The sequence below is a fragment of the Micromesistius poutassou genome (genome assembly GCF_964030765.1).
Source record: "Micromesistius poutassou genome assembly, chromosome: 24".
NCBI classification, from domain to species: domain Eukaryota; kingdom Metazoa; phylum Chordata; class Actinopteri; order Gadiformes; family Gadidae; genus Micromesistius; species Micromesistius poutassou.
This window is the reverse complement of record NC_140294.1, coordinates 1,877,162-1,893,478: the sequence shown is the minus strand read 5'-3', so window position 1 is coordinate 1,893,478 and position 16,317 is coordinate 1,877,162. Positions and strand designations below refer to the sequence as shown.

General features: G+C 45.0%; 2 protein-coding genes across 4 annotated transcripts; both read right to left on the bottom strand.

The window, feature by feature from the left end:
- Positions 1 to 4,780: 4,780 nt before the first annotated feature.
- On the bottom strand, positions 4,781 to 6,596 carry LOC311369748 (E3 ubiquitin-protein ligase TRIM39-like; the record flags this gene model as incomplete). The annotated part of the gene is made up of 2 exons (XM_084487957.1): positions 6,514 to 6,596; positions 4,781 to 6,405 (listed from the first exon to the last, which is right to left on the bottom strand). The coding sequence occupies exon 2, from the start codon at positions 6,401 to 6,403 to the stop codon at positions 4,781 to 4,783; it is 1,623 nt and encodes a 540-aa protein (XP_084344083.1). The 5' UTR covers positions 6,404 to 6,405; positions 6,514 to 6,596.
- A 2,408-nt stretch (positions 6,597 to 9,004) lies between these two features.
- On the bottom strand, positions 9,005 to 11,096 carry LOC311369816 (zinc finger protein RFP-like). 3 transcript variants are annotated; one of them, XM_084488005.1, is made up of 2 exons: positions 11,004 to 11,096; positions 9,005 to 10,679 (listed from the first exon to the last, which is right to left on the bottom strand). In XM_084488005.1, exon 2 carries the CDS (start codon positions 10,474 to 10,476, stop codon positions 9,268 to 9,270), a length of 1,209 nt encoding a protein of 402 aa, XP_084344131.1. In that variant the 5' UTR covers positions 10,477 to 10,679; positions 11,004 to 11,096; the 3' UTR covers positions 9,005 to 9,267. The 3 variants fall into 3 exon arrangements, with proteins under 3 accessions (XP_084344131.1, XP_084344129.1, XP_084344130.1); XM_084488003.1 differs by having other exon boundaries at positions 9,005 to 10,895; positions 11,004 to 11,088; XM_084488004.1 differs by having other exon boundaries at positions 10,782 to 11,075.
- Between the last annotated feature and the right edge of the window lie 5,221 nt (positions 11,097 to 16,317).

Below are 16,317 nucleotides of genomic sequence, written 5' to 3'. Positions count from 1 at the left end.
CAGAGGCCATTCCTGGAAACAGACAAGAAGCTTTAAGTATAGCAATTCCATTATATTTCTAATTCCATAACATAATTATTCCCTCAAAGTTGTGCTGTTTTACTCACCTTGTTGTTGTCTGTCTGACTATTCATTCCAAAATATGTGTTACTTTTCTCCTGAACGTGAGAACTGCCTGCACGTCAGGTGGCTTTGGTTTCTATTAAGTTTCGTTTCCTGAACAAGACGTCCTCTCCTCTCCTCCCCTAACACCTGGCTCCTCCCCTAACACCTGGCTCCTCCCCTAACACCTGGCCCCGCCCCTAATACCTAACCCCACCCCTAACACCTAGCCCCGCCCCCAGGGGTAAACAGTTCACTGACGTTTACATTTTCACAGTCTGACTTAGGCTACTTCAAATGCCCCGATGCGTGTTCAAATATCCTCAAATACATACAATATCAACATAAAACAGGCCGAGATTCAGTGCAAAACCAGAGACATTTTGGTGATTTAATGGTGATTTTCCACTGTAACTGGGATTAAGAGTTATACAAAAACAATTGACTTGAATTTACTTTTCCTGAGGCTGATATTTTTCTTTACAGTCTTCATAAAAACAATCCTCTCCCTGCGTGTCCAGGTTATATACTCAGGGTAGTGCAGACGAACCAGACCAACAGCTTCACTATTCAGAGACAACACATTTGTCATTCGTAACCCTAACCCTAACGCAACAAACATAAATGTGCCGTAGCAGTTAACAGTGTCACATTGGTGGTGCATTATGGGTAGCTTTTACGTGCCAGCGGTTGCAGGCATCGCCTCTAATTGGCTGATAGGGTGATACGGCCCCCTGCTGATTAGGCACTGATGAGACACACCTGTCCTCCTCTTATTCAAGCTGAACTAAAGGGGCGTTCACAGGGGAGCCGGCAGCCCTGCAGCCCCACAGTGAACCAGGACTGTTGAGGGCATAGACATAATAAAGAATAGACGCTGCATCGACCGCTACTGCCTACTGGCGCTGACGAGCCATGGGGCCGCCATCTTGGACCGGTCGACCGCTCCACTCAGTGTAATCTGTTTGGCAGGTGCAATGAACTGTCAGCGCATTTAATTAATCAAACGTCACTGAATCCCAAACTGATTTTGCCGCGGTTAGCTTTTTGCTGCAAAGGTCACACATGTAGCAATGATACAGGACACATGGTTCGGCTTGTTTTAATATTCATTTAACATATTAGGCTATTTTAATATAGCCTAATATGATTAGGCTATATATAAATATATACATAGCCTACATAAACAATATATGAATTCATTATATATATATATAAACACATGAAGGTTTTTGTATGAGCTAAAACCCCTGAAAGAGGACTGTTTTGCAGAGCTTCTTTTTCGTGCTCCCTTTCTGCAGTTCAAGAGAGGCGAGTTTGGCAATGTGGTGCAGCCTTTATCTTGTGAAACACAGACACAACCAATGACAAGTCAGAATGAAAGGTTGTCAATGCCAAACTGTGTCTCTGCCTGAAAAGTAATCCCCCGGGACCTGTTTGCAATGGTCCGCCGATTTGAGCAGGAATACGCCGCACAGTGCTGTGTCATATTGTGTCTTCAGCTGCTACGCAACTAGGAGTATGGTTGAGGGGCTCAGGGGACCCGGTGGATTGGTTTGTTTAGACTCCTCATCCAGAGGATCCCCAACGTCCTCCCTGAGCAGCCCAGACCTGGGCCTTTATCTCACTGGACGCTCTGGATACAAACACCTACTAATGGTCATATTGTGAGTTATAGTTTGGCTAACATGGTCTTCTATAGTTGTAGGTGAGAGAAGGTTTAGGAACCAGACAGAATTACCACACACAACGAGTCTTGTTTTTAATGACATTGAGATTTTTTATAGCACAAAAAAGTTGCCAACAATTCTATGCTTTCTTTTTCTTATCTCATTCGGTGCACGTAGTTCTTCCCGCAAAGTGTTTCACATTCTTACTCCTTTTTAAATGGAGTACGTACACCGGGGGTGATTCCCTACCTTGGAGAGCGACAGCGGAAGACGTCTCCCACTCTGTCTGCTGCGGCTGTCCTCGACACACCCGCCACCAAGCCGACGCCATCTTCACGTTATTCATCTGTGCAATTTTATGCTGATGAAAATAAACATAGAAAGAGAGAGAGAGAGAGAGAGAGAGAGAGAGAGAGAGAGAGAGAGAGAGAGAGAGAGAGACACACACACACACCTGAGGTGAGAGACAAAGATATGTCCATATCTGACCCTTGAGCATATTCACCGCCTTCTACAGGCGAACGACGACGTGACTGCACGTTTCTAAACGGCACCTGCTCTAAGTAGCCCACGTGAGGCAATTAAGCAGGTCATTAATTAATTAGTGGCAGGTGGCTGTAGTTTATATCCTACCTTAATCATGCGATGAAATGCAAAATAAAAGGAGAATCATGTCTCACAATATTAAATAGTCTAATTAGATATACTAGATAATAGGGTTTACGATATACAATGTTAATATGTTACAGGCTACAGTGTGTATCAGGAACCAGAATGTCCACCGTTTGAAGGACTAGTGCTCCCCTGACGGTAAAAGTAGTCATTACACATCAGCCTAGCAATAACAATATCCAATATCGCTGACCTAAAATATGTTCAAATAGAAACAACTCAAGTAATAAAGTTTGGAACCTTTTTTTTTAAAATATTTATTAAATGATGATGGGGACTAAACCCGCCATCTCAATAGGCCTAAGTGGTGTTATTGTGTCCCCAGTGTTAAGGACATGAGGAATACAGCTTATTTGTTTAAATAAACTATTTAATATTAATGCAGGGAGCAAGGATTAGGGGACACAAAGAACGTTCCACCCCTCTGTGGTGATACCCGCTCCCGCCACTCGAGTGTCACATGAGTGTCGCTCATAACACTGATTATGGGACTGCTGCTTGTATATGCCAGGGCACAGGGAGTAGACTATAGCATAGACAAGTCAAAAGGGTATTTAGACATGTAATGTGTATCTAAGACAATATTTAACACAATCCTGGATTAGCTAGAAAGGAGAGCAGAGATAGGAGAAAGGAGGAAGAGAAGAGAGAGGAAGGAGAGAGGAGAAACTAAGATCATTTCATCGCCATCAACAACTGTCAATCAGCCACTACTCCTCTTATCCACGGTGCCCCCCAGGGTTCTGTGCTTGGTCCACTCCTCTTCATTCTCTACATACTTCCACTTGGTCAGATCCTCCGTCACCATGGACTCCGGTTCCACTGTTACGCCGACGACACACAGCTCTACCTCCCCTCCAAAACCATCAGTCCCTCCACCCTCTTAACCCTCTCCAACTGTTTGACTGACATCAAAACCTGGATGCAAAATAGCTTTCTCAAACTCAACTCCAACAAATCCGAAGTCCTCATCATTGGTCCTGACTCCCTCACCCACTCCACTCAGAACTTCACCCTTAACATTGACGGCTCCACCATCACCCCCTCCACCAAAATCCGTAACCTTGGAGTTATCCTGGACCCCACTCTCTCCTTCCTCCCCCATGTTAACCATATTACCAAAACCGCCTTTTTCCACCTCCGAAACATTGCCCGCCTCCGCCCCAACCTGTCAACTACCGCTGCTGAGACTCTATGGCGCCACCACCAAAGTCCTCAATAAACTTCAATATGTCCAGAACTCAGCTGCATGCCTCCTCACTCGTACCCGCTCCGGAGAACACATCACACCTGTCCTCCGTGAACTCCATTGGCTTCCAATTAAACACAGAATTAACTTCAAAATCTTACTCATCACCTACAAGGCCCTCAACAGCCTAGCCCCCCCCTACCTTGCCGACCTCCTCCATCACCATGCCCCCTCCCGATCCCTCAGGTCCATCTCTGCCAACCTGCTGCAAGTCCCCCGGACTAAGCGCCGGACTTGGGGTGATCGGGCCTTCTCAGTTGCTGCCCCCACCCTTTGGAATTCACTCCCCTCCCTCATCAAAGCCTCCCCAACCCTCTCTTCTTTCAAATCTGCACTCAAAACACACTTTTTTACACTAGCCTTCCCCACCTAACTCCCACCTTAGTCTTCATGTTTAACCTCTGTTTTGCTTTTAAATCCTAGTCTGTCTTAATACAGATCTGTTGCTTAGTTTTGATAGGGCAATATGTAAAGCATCTTAGAGTACCATAGTAAGCACTATATAAATCTGATTTATTATTATTATTATTATTATTATTAAGATGAGAGGAGAGGAGAGATGACAAGAAAAAGTCACGGTCACTCACACACATGAGGAGAATCTTTAGTCACTGTGTTGTGAAAGTGTGTTACACATGTTGGGTTGTTGCATGGTGGGCAATAAAAGTAAGTCAACTCATCAGCTGTTTTTCTATTTTTATTTAAATCAGAAAAGTTGTCATACATTCATACATTTTATTGTGTTTTCAATTTTGATTCAGAAGTAAAATTATGATTATTATGATGGAAATTAATCCCTGAAAATAGTTCTGCATAACTGCAACCATAAACAATTGTATAGCAGTAAACCATTAAAAAAAACATGAAAAAAAAGACAATGAAATACGTATATACTGTAATGTAATCATTTACAATGGGTTATAATTTTTAATAGTCAGAGTTATTTTCTTAATGAAATTTTCCTTTTAAAATAACAGCAGTACAACATTAAAGCAGTTCTCTCCGATCTCACATGGTAGAGATTATAATTCAGGAAACAACATTAGTTGTTTTGGTGGTTTGATTATTTTATTATCAAACAAAGGTCCTAGTCTGTTTGATTGACAGGTGATATGATCAGGGGGGCATAGTTTTTACCACCACCATGTGTAAATGGATTGAGGATTGGATAGAGAGGCTCTCTAAAGGTGCAGTCAGTAGCAGAGTAGAGATGAACCCTGGCTTCCACATCATAGAAGGAGACCAGACCCTCATCATAATCAACAAACACCCCCACCTTCTGGAGCTCAGCTCTCAGAGGGAGATGGACATCAGGGTTACCAATCAATTCCAACCCATACTTGCCGTAGCAAAGTGTCCAGTAACCATTCTCAGGGGTCTCTATGATCTCACTTATTCTGTTGATGGACTCTCTGGCCACTCCTAAACACCATGCAAACTTGTTTTTAACCTGGACCTCAAAGTAAAATCTCCCTGAGGAGAAGCTCTGCATCGTGAAAACATATTTACGCAGTGTAAATCTCTTAGGGTTGTCTGGGAGTTTCTTCACTACATCTCCATGATGTACTTGTTTCCCATCCTCAGACAGGATGAGCTCGGGATGAGCTGTATCAGGATCCAGAGTCACATCTACTTCATACTGCTGGACCCTCTTCAGTTCAGCATCACACAGCTTCTTCATCTCCATGTTCAGTGTCTCCTCCAGCTGATCCAGGGATCTCCTCAAGGTCCCTACGTATGACGGAGGATGGACCTCCACCGTCGTCCAGTCCCTGGTGGGTGGAGGATCCTTCAGGTATCTGAAGGTCTGGAGGAAGTGGAGGTGGTCTTTAGTGTGTGAGAGCTGCTTCATCTCTGAGCTTCTATTGGTCAGATCTTTTATTTCCTTTTCCATCTCTTTAATGAGGCCTTCAGCTTGTTTCTCTGTGGATTTATGTTTCTCTCTAACCGTTCGATAGAATTCATCCCGGCACTTTTCAATGTGGCGCATCAGAGCAGTGAGGACCTGCACACCTTCGGCTATCTCTCTGTCTGCGTCTTTCTTGCTCATTTCTACTGTGTCTTTGATCTCCTTAATCTTTTGTTTTCTCTCCTGGATCATCTGCTGAACTTCAGACACAATCTTCCCCAACTGGGCCATCTTCACTTCATATTCCTCCTCCAGAGGTACAACAGGATGGGACTTGTGGTCTGTCTCTGGGCAGAACTGACACACACACACCTGTTCGGTTTGGCAGAAGAGCTCCAGAATTCGGTCGTGTTTCTTACACATCCTGTCTTCCAGATGGTCCATTGGCTCGACCAGCCGATGTTTCTTCAAGACTGCGACTCTCCGATGTGGCTCCAGGTGGGTTTTGCAGAAAGACATAAAACACTCTAGGCAGGACTTCACAGCCTTCAGCTGGGTCCCAGTACAGACGTCACAGGGAACATCACCTGGTTCCACACAAACCTGCTCTTTTACGCGTACAGACGTTCCAAACCGATCAACAATCTCTGACAAGAGGATATTGACCCGTAAATCAGGTCTTGTGTTGAAAATCTTGTTGCAAACGGGGCATTTGACCTGGACTTTTTCATCCCAGAACTTTGTAATACAGGTATGGCAGAAGTTGTGTCCACATGGTGTGGAAACTGGGCTGCTGAAGACATCCAGACAGATGGAACATGAAAAGTTCTCCTCAGACCAGGAAGTGTTAGCAGAGGCCATTCCTAGACATAGACGACAAGGTTTATGTATTGAGCAATTATATATTTCTAATTCCATAATGGAAGAGAGATTTAAACTTATAAATATGAAAGTTGTGCTGTTTTACTCACCTTGTTTTGTTTCTTTCTGCCAGACAATCTGTGCAGAAATGCGTTTTATTTTCCTCCGGAACGGAAGAGCTGCTTAAATTTTGAGTGGCTTTGGTTTCTGTGAAGCTTAAGTTGCATTTCCTGTGTGTGTGTGTGTGTGTGTGTGTGTGTGTGTGTGTGTGTGTGTGTGTGTGTGTGTGTGTGTGTGTGTGTGTGTGTGTGTGTGTGTGTGTGTGTGTGTGTGTGTGTGTAGGAAGTTGTTGACAGGGGGTGGAGACGAATATTGAACAGTTTGAGACGATCTAGACTTGGCTTATTCTAGTTACATGTTATGCTGGGGGCCGAAAGAATACAACATCAGAACATATCCAAACTATATAAATAATATCTACTACGATTTGGAAGTCGTGAGACACCAGACCCTTAACGACATGTAACAACACATCTTAACGAGTGTGTTCCGTTAGTCAGTGTGTGGACTGCAAAGATGGCAGAACGGCCCGCCACACGCCACCCAATCCGCTAATGAACTGACCTCAATTCATCACCGTCGAAACCGAAACTGGAGAAAAGAAAACTGGAGCAAAACCAAACCAAACAACAAAACAAAGGTTATGTAAACCAACAACCCAATTGTCAAAACAATGAAACAGAAAAGGGGAAATAACACAAAAGCAAACTTAACCAAAGCAAACAACAGAAAAAATCAAAACAGAGCCAAAACAAAACCAAAACAGAACAGCAGCAGGGGATCCTAAAAACAAGAAACACAAATTAATAAAAGGGAAAATTGTAACTCAAAACTGTTAAAAAGCAGGGACCCAACTCACCACCCTGGTAGGCAACCAGCAGAGGTTGAGTTCAGCCATCTTGGCCCTTTTATAGTGCACCTGGGTGCAGGGGGAGGAGCTAGGAAAGGCTGCGTTCGCTACCCCTACTGAGGTTCACTACATATATATATATATATATATATATATATATATATATATTCATATAATCAGTTTTTTACTGTTTGTATAAGAATCATCCACTGATCTAGAACATCAGGAACCATGACCACCTATCAGCTAGAACCCATAGACTAAAATAATATGGGCTGATACCACAGCATTGTTAAATACTTGATCCTGATTGGTCAATAGCGTTGCCAGGGTGTCCCATTGTTTTTCAATAACGGGACACCTCAACCGTCCTGTGACTCAGGGGAGGGCTGTCAACCCAGACCGACGCGTTCACTATCAAGAGACAACGGAGATCACCAGCGCAGAGAGCGCACTGGTGGCTTTCAGTACGGCATCGGCGACGGCAACTGGGCCTAAGCGCTTAGCGAGTACTAAACGCTGCTGTGTATTGTTGACTAATAACGCTAGACTAACGGAGGTTAGACTCGAGACTTCAACCACTTAGATAGTCACTGTTGGGGGGGGAAACATTGTCCATCCAAAAACCTGTTCCCATCAGTGGAGGCGGACCCAAAGGTAGACGGCGACAAGGGAATTTAAATGAATGCAAAGAGGTTCAATGTAGGGGTAAGGGGGGGGATGAGAACAACAGATCAGGAGGTGGAAAGGCGATGGCGGAATGACGGAGCTGAGCTGAGCGGGACAGCGGAGGAGGGAGATGAGCAGGCAGGCAGGTGAACAGGCAGGTAAGAAAAGGTCACAGGAGAAACCAACATGAGTGCACAGGTCAAGGAGCCGGTGCTACGGATGGAACCACGGTGGTTGAAACAACGATCTGGGGATGAGTGAGTGAAGAATCGGGGTGGATGAACTGCAGAGCAGATGAGATGGAGGTGGATAGTAGGGGGGGGGGCTTAGAGAAGGTGAAGCGGAGTGATGGCACGGAGCCGGGAGAATGAGTGGATTGCCACTCCCACCACGCACACACACACACACACACACACACTCACACACACACAGCAAGAGAGGAAGACAGAGCGGGGATTACAGGAGACACAAGAGAGAGGGAGAACATGAGAGACACAAGAAATGACAGTGCCAACGTCCAGGCTCAGTGGACACAGCCTGGCCATAGAGCAAGGCCGTCACAGGCGGACCTGGCTACCCAGAGAAGCCAGGCTGGGTCCATTCTGTCCCCAGGAGAGGGAGACTGAAGACCACTTCCTACTGCAATGTATGAGACACAAGGAACTAAGAGGGGAGGAAAACTAGAGAGAGAGGGGGAGAGAGAGGGGGAGACACAGCGAGGTGAGGACAGAGGAGACAAGGAGAGTGAGGGAGAATGAGGGAAGGAGGGAGAGAGCGAGGGAGAGTAAGGAGAATGTAGATATTCTACTGAGTAAAGATTGTATTCAGATTGTACCTATTCTACTGAATAAATATTGTACTGAGAATGTACCTATACCACAGAAAATTACCCCATTCTACTTTTTGTAAATTTTTATTGAAATAAAAATCAAACATACATTTGATTAGCATTCATAATTCAAAAATATAAACAAATAAAGACATTTTCAACTTGCTGCAAACATGTTATATATATATATATATATATATATATATATAATTTTATATTGGTAAACATATAAAAACAATCGGTAAATCAGACATTGATTAATAAAGTATATGTAATGTAATCATGGGTTACATTTAATAAAAGTCAGGGTTATTATCTTATTGAATTTATCCTTGTTAGATGACAGCAGTACAACATCAAAGCAGTTCTCTCAGATCTCACGAAGTAGAGATTCTAATTCAGGAACCAACCTCAGTTGTTTTGGTTGTTTGATTAATTTATTATCAAACAAAGGCCCTAGTCTGTTTGATTGACAGGTGAGATGATCAGGGGGGCAGAGTTGTTACCTTCATAATCATTGAGACCTGGACAGAGGAATGGATAGAGAGGCTCTCTAAAGGTGCAGCCAGTAGCAGAGTAGATATGAACCCTGGCTTCCACATCATAGAAGGAGACCAGACCCTCATCATAATCAACAAACACCCCCACCTTCTGGAGCTCAGCTCTCAGAGGGAGACGGACAGAATGGTTATCTCTGAACAGCAACCCATCCTTGTTGTAGTAAAGAGGCCAGTAACCATTCTCAGGGTTCAATATGATTTTGCCTATTTTGTTGATGGACTCTCTGGCCACTCCTAAACGCCATAAAGTCTTGTCTTTAACCTGGACCTCAAAGTAAAATCTCCCTGAGGAGAAGCTCTGCCTCGTGAGAACATCAATTTTCTGTGTAAATCTCTTAGGGTTGTCTGCGAGTTTCTTCACTACACCTCCATCATGTACTTGTTTCCCATCCTCAGACAGGATGAGACTGGGATGAGCTGTATCAGGATCCAGAGTCACATCTACTTCATACTGCTGGACCCTCTTCAGTTCAGCATCAGGCAGCTTCTTCATCTCCATGCTCAGTGTCTCCCCCAGCTGATCCAGGGATCTCCTCAAGGTCCCTATGTATGACGGAGGACGGGCCTCCACCGTCGTCCAGTCCCTGGTGGGTGGAGGAACCTTCAGGGATCTGAAGGCCTGGAGGAAGTGGAGGTGGTCTTTAGTGTGTGAGAGCTGATTCACCTCTGAGCTTCTATTGGTCAGATCTTCTATTTCCTGCTCCAGCTCTTTGATGAGGTCTTCAGCTTGTTTCTCTCTGGATTTCAGTCTCTCTTTAACCATTCGGTTGAGATCATCCTGGCACTTTCCAATGCAGCGCATCAGAGCAGTGAGGACCTGCACACCATCAGCTATCTCTCTGTCTGCATCTGCTTTGCTGCGTTTTACTGTGTCTTTAATCTCCTGAATATGTTTTTGTCTCTCCAGGATCATCTGCTGAACTTCAGCCTCTATCTTCCCCAGCTGGGCCGTCCTTACTTCATATTCATCCTTTAGAGGTACAACAGGATGGGACCTGTGGTCACCCTCTGTGCAGAACTGACACACACACACCTGTTCAGTCTTGCAGAAGAGCTCCAGAAGTCTGTCGTGTTTCTTACACATCCTGTCTTCCAGACGGTCCATAGGCTCGACCAGCCGATGTTTCTGCAGGCGAGCGACTCTCTGATGTGGCTCCAGGTGGGTTTGGCAGTAGGAGGTAAAACACACTAGGCAGGACTTCACGGCCTTCAGCTGGGTCCCAGTACAGACGTCACAGGGAACTTCTGCTGGTTCAACACAAGGCTGCTCTTTTACTCGTACGGACGTTCCAAACTGATCAACAATTTCTGAAAAGAGGATATTGACACGTAAATCAGGTTTTGTGTTGAAAAGCTCGTTGCAAACGGGACATTTGTACTTGACTTGTTCATTCCAGAACTTTGTAATACAGGTTCTGCAGAAGTTGTGTCCACATGGTGTGGTAACTGGGCTGCTGAACACATCCAGACAGATGGAACATGAAAAATTCTCCTCAGACCAGGTAGTGTTAGCAGAGGCCATTCCTAGACACAGACGACAAGGTTTATGCATTGAGCAATCCCATTATTTTTGTTTATCCATAACGGCAAAATGGGTTTTAACTTCTCTCAAAGTTGTGCTGCTTTACTCACCTTGTTCTGGTTTCTGTCTGTCAGACTATTTAATGTGTGTTATTTTTCTCTTGAAAGGAAGAACTGCTTTCACGTCGGAGTGCTTTAGGTTTCGTTTCCCCAACATGACGTCCTCTCCTCTCCTCCCCTAACGCCTGGCTCCTCCCCTAACGTCTGGCTCCGCCCCCACGGCACATGAGCGCACTGCATTAATGCGCACTGTGTGGCCTCTTCAAATGCGTTGATGTGTGTTCTCTTCTTTCTGGAGTTAAGAGAGCCGGTGCAGAACAAGAGACTTTGTGGTGATTTAGTGATTTGCGACTGTAACTGGGATCATCGGTGTTGTAGATCTATCCGGGTTCCCGGGGCTTCCCCGAATACTTTCGATCCAACCCCGATCCGATTTTCAACAGAAACAGAGAGCAAAGAGCTGTTTATTGGCGCTAAGCTGCTGTAGAAACTCTCCCCGATGTGCACGCGCACAGTGCACACACGAGCAGCAGAGCTGAGAGCAGCGGACAGCGATACAGCGATGCCCCGTTTGAAGTACTAGTGCACCCCCTGCTTGTAACAGTAGGTATTACACACACACACACACACACACACACACACACACACACACACACACACACTTGTCTGGTTTCTGGATTTCTGAGTTGATTCTATAGTGATAAACAACACAGTCACATGTCAGGACAGCAGTCACTATCATTTAGCAAAACCATGATACATGTTAGTTTAATGTAACATGATACATGTTAGTTTATTGTATCACTTACCTCTTATTTTCTTCTTAATAATGGCTATGATTATTAAAGCCATTACCAGTATGACTCCTGATATCACGCCCACAGCCGCTGCTGCGGTGGCGCCGGGAGGATCAGCCGTCCCCGCCGCCTCCGTTCCTGCACCACAGGTTACTGGACTCTTAACTACTACAAGGATGTGTTGGTATTTAGTGATAACCCTCCTGTCTGTCTCCCTCTGAGAGCTGAGCTCCAGAAGGTGGGGGTGTTTGTTGATTATGATGAGGGTGTGGTCTCCTTCTATGATGTGGAAGCCAGGGTTCATATCTACTCTGCTACAGGCTGCACCTTTACTGAGCCTCTCTATCCAATCCTTTGTCCAGGTGGTCCTATGATGAAGGTAACAACTCTGCCCCCCTGATCATCTCAAATGTCAATTAAACAGACTAGGACCTTTGTTTGATAATAAAATAATCAAACCAAAACAACTAATGTTGTTTCCTGAATTAGAATATGTGAGATCTGAGAGAACTGATTTGATGTTGTACTGCTGTCATTTAACAAGGAGAAATTCAGTAGGAAGTGAACCCTAACTATTATAAAATATAACCCATTGTACATCATTAGATCTCTTTTTCATGTTTAAAGGTTTAATGCTATACAATTGTTGATGGTTGCAGTTATGTATTAACTAGTTCCAGGGATTGATGTGCATCATAATAATCAAATCATTACTTTACTTCTCAATCATGAATGACGACACAATAAAATGTATGAATGTATGACAACACTTTATTTAAATAAAAATGGAAAAACAGCTGATGAGTCGATTTTAATGACCACCATACAACAACCGGACATGTGTAACACACTTAGACAAAGGTCACAGTGACTACATGTAAAGATTCTTCTCATGTGTGTGAGTACCATGACTTTGTCTTGTCATCTCTCCTCTCCTCTCCATCCTCTCCTCTTAGTTTCTCCTCTCTCCTTCCCCTCTCTTTTCTTCCTCCTCTCTCCTATCTCTCCTTTCAAGCTCATCCAGGATTGTGTAGTATGTAGTATGTAATGTAATGTAATGTATACTTGCGTACACATTACACGTGTTTACAAATTACCTAGGCAATATTCAGATTTATTTGCGCAAATATTTGAAGTGCTTTTAGCTCTAATTTAGCCTTTTTTAAGACGCACAATTATTTTGCTCCACTGATCCATAGTTCAGCTCTACCCTCGAAGGACAGCGACTATAGACTACTTTACTCATCGCACTAAATGCTGTTTTCTTCCAGGTACTGCTCACTACACAAAACGTAACTTCATTCAAACATATACGGCGATCAAAACAACGTAACACTCGGGGAGGCTTGCAGCGGTGGAACTAAAGCTTTATAGGGTGGCCAGGGGGGGCCCAGGTAACTTCAGTGGCTCCATAGACCGTGATAGAAAAGTTAGTGTGGACCCCTAACCTGTCATCTAAAGGCCCTGACACACCTTTCTGACTGCCGATCGTCGGCAGAAAAGGCAGCCGGACCGATTTGGTCGTGGCCGATTCAACATGTGGAATCCGCTGAAAAGATCACCGACGGCTTTGACGACGACCGATCGCACAGCACACACCGAACAGACTCAGGTCACCGAGCTCGCCAGACTGTCCGACAGTCCGACAGACTGTCAGACTTAATCCTCTGATGGCTGATTAGAGGTAGAAGTGATAATTCACTGACATTAGAGCTCTTCAATGTGGCAGCTAGTGTGGTCCACTAGGGGCACTTCACAAGAACTATTTAACGTACTCTGAATAGCCAGTGTCTCTGCCCCGGAACTGCAGCTCATTTATTACTCACACACACACACACACACACACACACACACACACACACACACACACACACACACACAAACATGAAACAAAACTAAAGGATGTTGAAACATCGTGGGAGGATACACTCTCTCTAGTACAAAGCGAGCAGCACACTGCGTCCGTCTGTCCTCCGTCTCTAGATTTGTGTTCCCCAAAGACTACGGTTGTCATGTGAGTCCGCAGACTGGCAGAGCGGCGCACGTCACTGGTTAAATGGGCACTGCTCAATGGTTTAGTGATCGCTTCAGGTTGAAAGCATTGTGTAGTGGGGCCCTAGCTTTAGACGGGGCCCCACACTGAGGTAACTGGACAGAAAGAGATGGAATCAAACTCTAAACCCTGTTTCACTCTGTGTTGCTTTCATTCATTCGTTTGTTTGGGCATCCCCACGGTGATCACCGTGACAACGCTGAGCATCAGCGCCAGGAACTCGATGCCCAGGGTGGCGTCTGCCACCGCCATGGGCTGGTTCATCAGCGCGCCTTCGTCTTCTCTGCGCTCATCGAGCTCACCGCCGTCGACTGCCCGACCAAGCGGAGCTGGGCCCGGGGTGGCAGGGAAGCACCGGAGGCCCAGCAGCACCCAAAGGTGCAAATACTCCCATCATCCGTCACCATGACGACCTGCTATTGAGACATTAAGCAGATGCTTTTAGAGAAAAATAACTGTTGATTCAGTTAAAAACTGAAAGAAAGAAGGTTTACACTGACATGTGATTACGTATTCATTAGAGTATCTGTGAACAGCCATCGATATTCTAGGGTTTAGGGATTATCCTCCTCCTCCCTCCCCCTACCCATCCTTTCTTTTATCTTCACCCCTCCTTCCTCCAACTCCCCCCTCTCTCCTCCCCTTCCTCATCCTACCCCTCCTGTTCCTCAACACCTCCACTCAAACCCTTCATCCTCTTCTTCCTCCCCTCCTCCTCCTCCTTCCTTTTCTCCTCTGTGTGTATGTGTGTGTGTGTGTGTGTGTGTGTGTGTGTGTGTGTGTCTGTGTCTGTCCTCATCTCCACCTGAGAGTACCCAGCTGCACAGCTGCTCCACTGGGCTTCAGTCTTCAGTGAGTGTTGCTGCATGTGGAGGCTGGCTGTGTGTCCTGACTCTCTGCTGCCTTCTCTTCCAGTATCTACTAGGTACCATCCTGGACCAACCAGGGACCAACAAGAACCTACCACAACTACCCCTGATAAACCTATGGATAATCATGATGGTGACCAGAGTCCGGGTCCAGTACACGGCACACGGCACAGGACTCTAGTAAGGAGTAGATGTAGGCAGAGATGGATTTTAGGGTCTTTATGTAGATTCAGGCGCATACAGGATTATGAATGTCAAATGTGTGTGGTATCTGCAATGTAACAGAATTGCAACCAAATATATACATAAATGAACTGACTACAACAGTGAAATAAGTTGCGCAATACAGTTGAATATAATATTAACATATAAGTGAACTGTACTGTTCTTAAAGATAAATATCAGCATACCAGAGACGTAGCCACGGGCGGGCCTGGGCGGGCCTAGGCCCGCCTAATTGTCAGTCTTGCCCGTCCATTCAGAGGGCTTTCCTTCGTTTACGTTCACCATCTAAAAAAGGCACGCAAGTCAGCACTCCGCTGAGAGCTCAAGAATCAGTCAAATCGCGAACAACCGGCAGCTCCTCCCCCCTCCCCTCCTGAACGTTTCTGTGAGAGCCCTCCCACTATAAAATAAAGAAATATAGCCATTATACATTAGGCCTGTCTGTCGGTTGAGGAGGTCTCTCTCTCGCTCTCTCTCTCTCTCGCTCTCTCTCTGCATGTGTGTGATAAGTTTTCATCTTTGCAGTAGGCTTGTCTTATACGGCCAATCTGTTTCAATTTGATGTGACGCACACCAAAGCTACGTTCATGCAGTTTTGCTGCATGTTTAAAATGTGTAGCCTAACGGTGAATTGTCAGCTGTGACTGAAAGTGTTGAAGCGTTCAATAAATGTGACGCGCCGATGCATCATGCAGTTTTGCGCAAGTTTAAAATGTTTCTGTGTAATTTGTCAGCTGTGATCAAATGCCTTTAATAAATTCCACCTTTATGTCATAAATATAACATGCCTTTGATTAGTGTTTGTATGGTCCATCTAATCTAGGCCTATCTTATGTTCGATCAAATTGGCTTTGCCCGCCTGTTTTTTTCTGTGCCCACCCATGTGGACATTTCTGGCTACGCCACTGAGTCTAAGGAGTCTCTTTAAGATAGAACGCATTAAGCGATGCGATGAGCCTCAGCCCATTCGTTTTCGGGCCTAAGTGCATCTCCAGACCCCTGTGTCGGGACCCCAACACCAGGATGACCAAAAACTAAGGTAGGTCTGCCACATGCCGTCTCGCTACCGTCATGTCTGTCTGCACACCTGTCTATGGGCCTTGATCACACTACTTTCATACACGTCTGCCTGTCTCTCTTGTCTTTCTGTCAGTAGTTAAAGTTCAATTTGAAGGGCAAGTTCGCTGTAGAATGTATGTTTTAACATATTTTGGTAAGCCATTTTGTGTAATCGGGTTGCCATGGCTTCAACACGTTTTCCTGCCATCCGAAAAATATAAATATTTTTGGAAAAATCTGTGAATTTAAACATTAGGGTGCTTGCACACAAATGACCCAATTGTGTGCCCCACAAATGACCCAATAATAAGTTAGCTAACACTGAATCAACATGTTCGGCAATAAAATTATCAGACAACTAC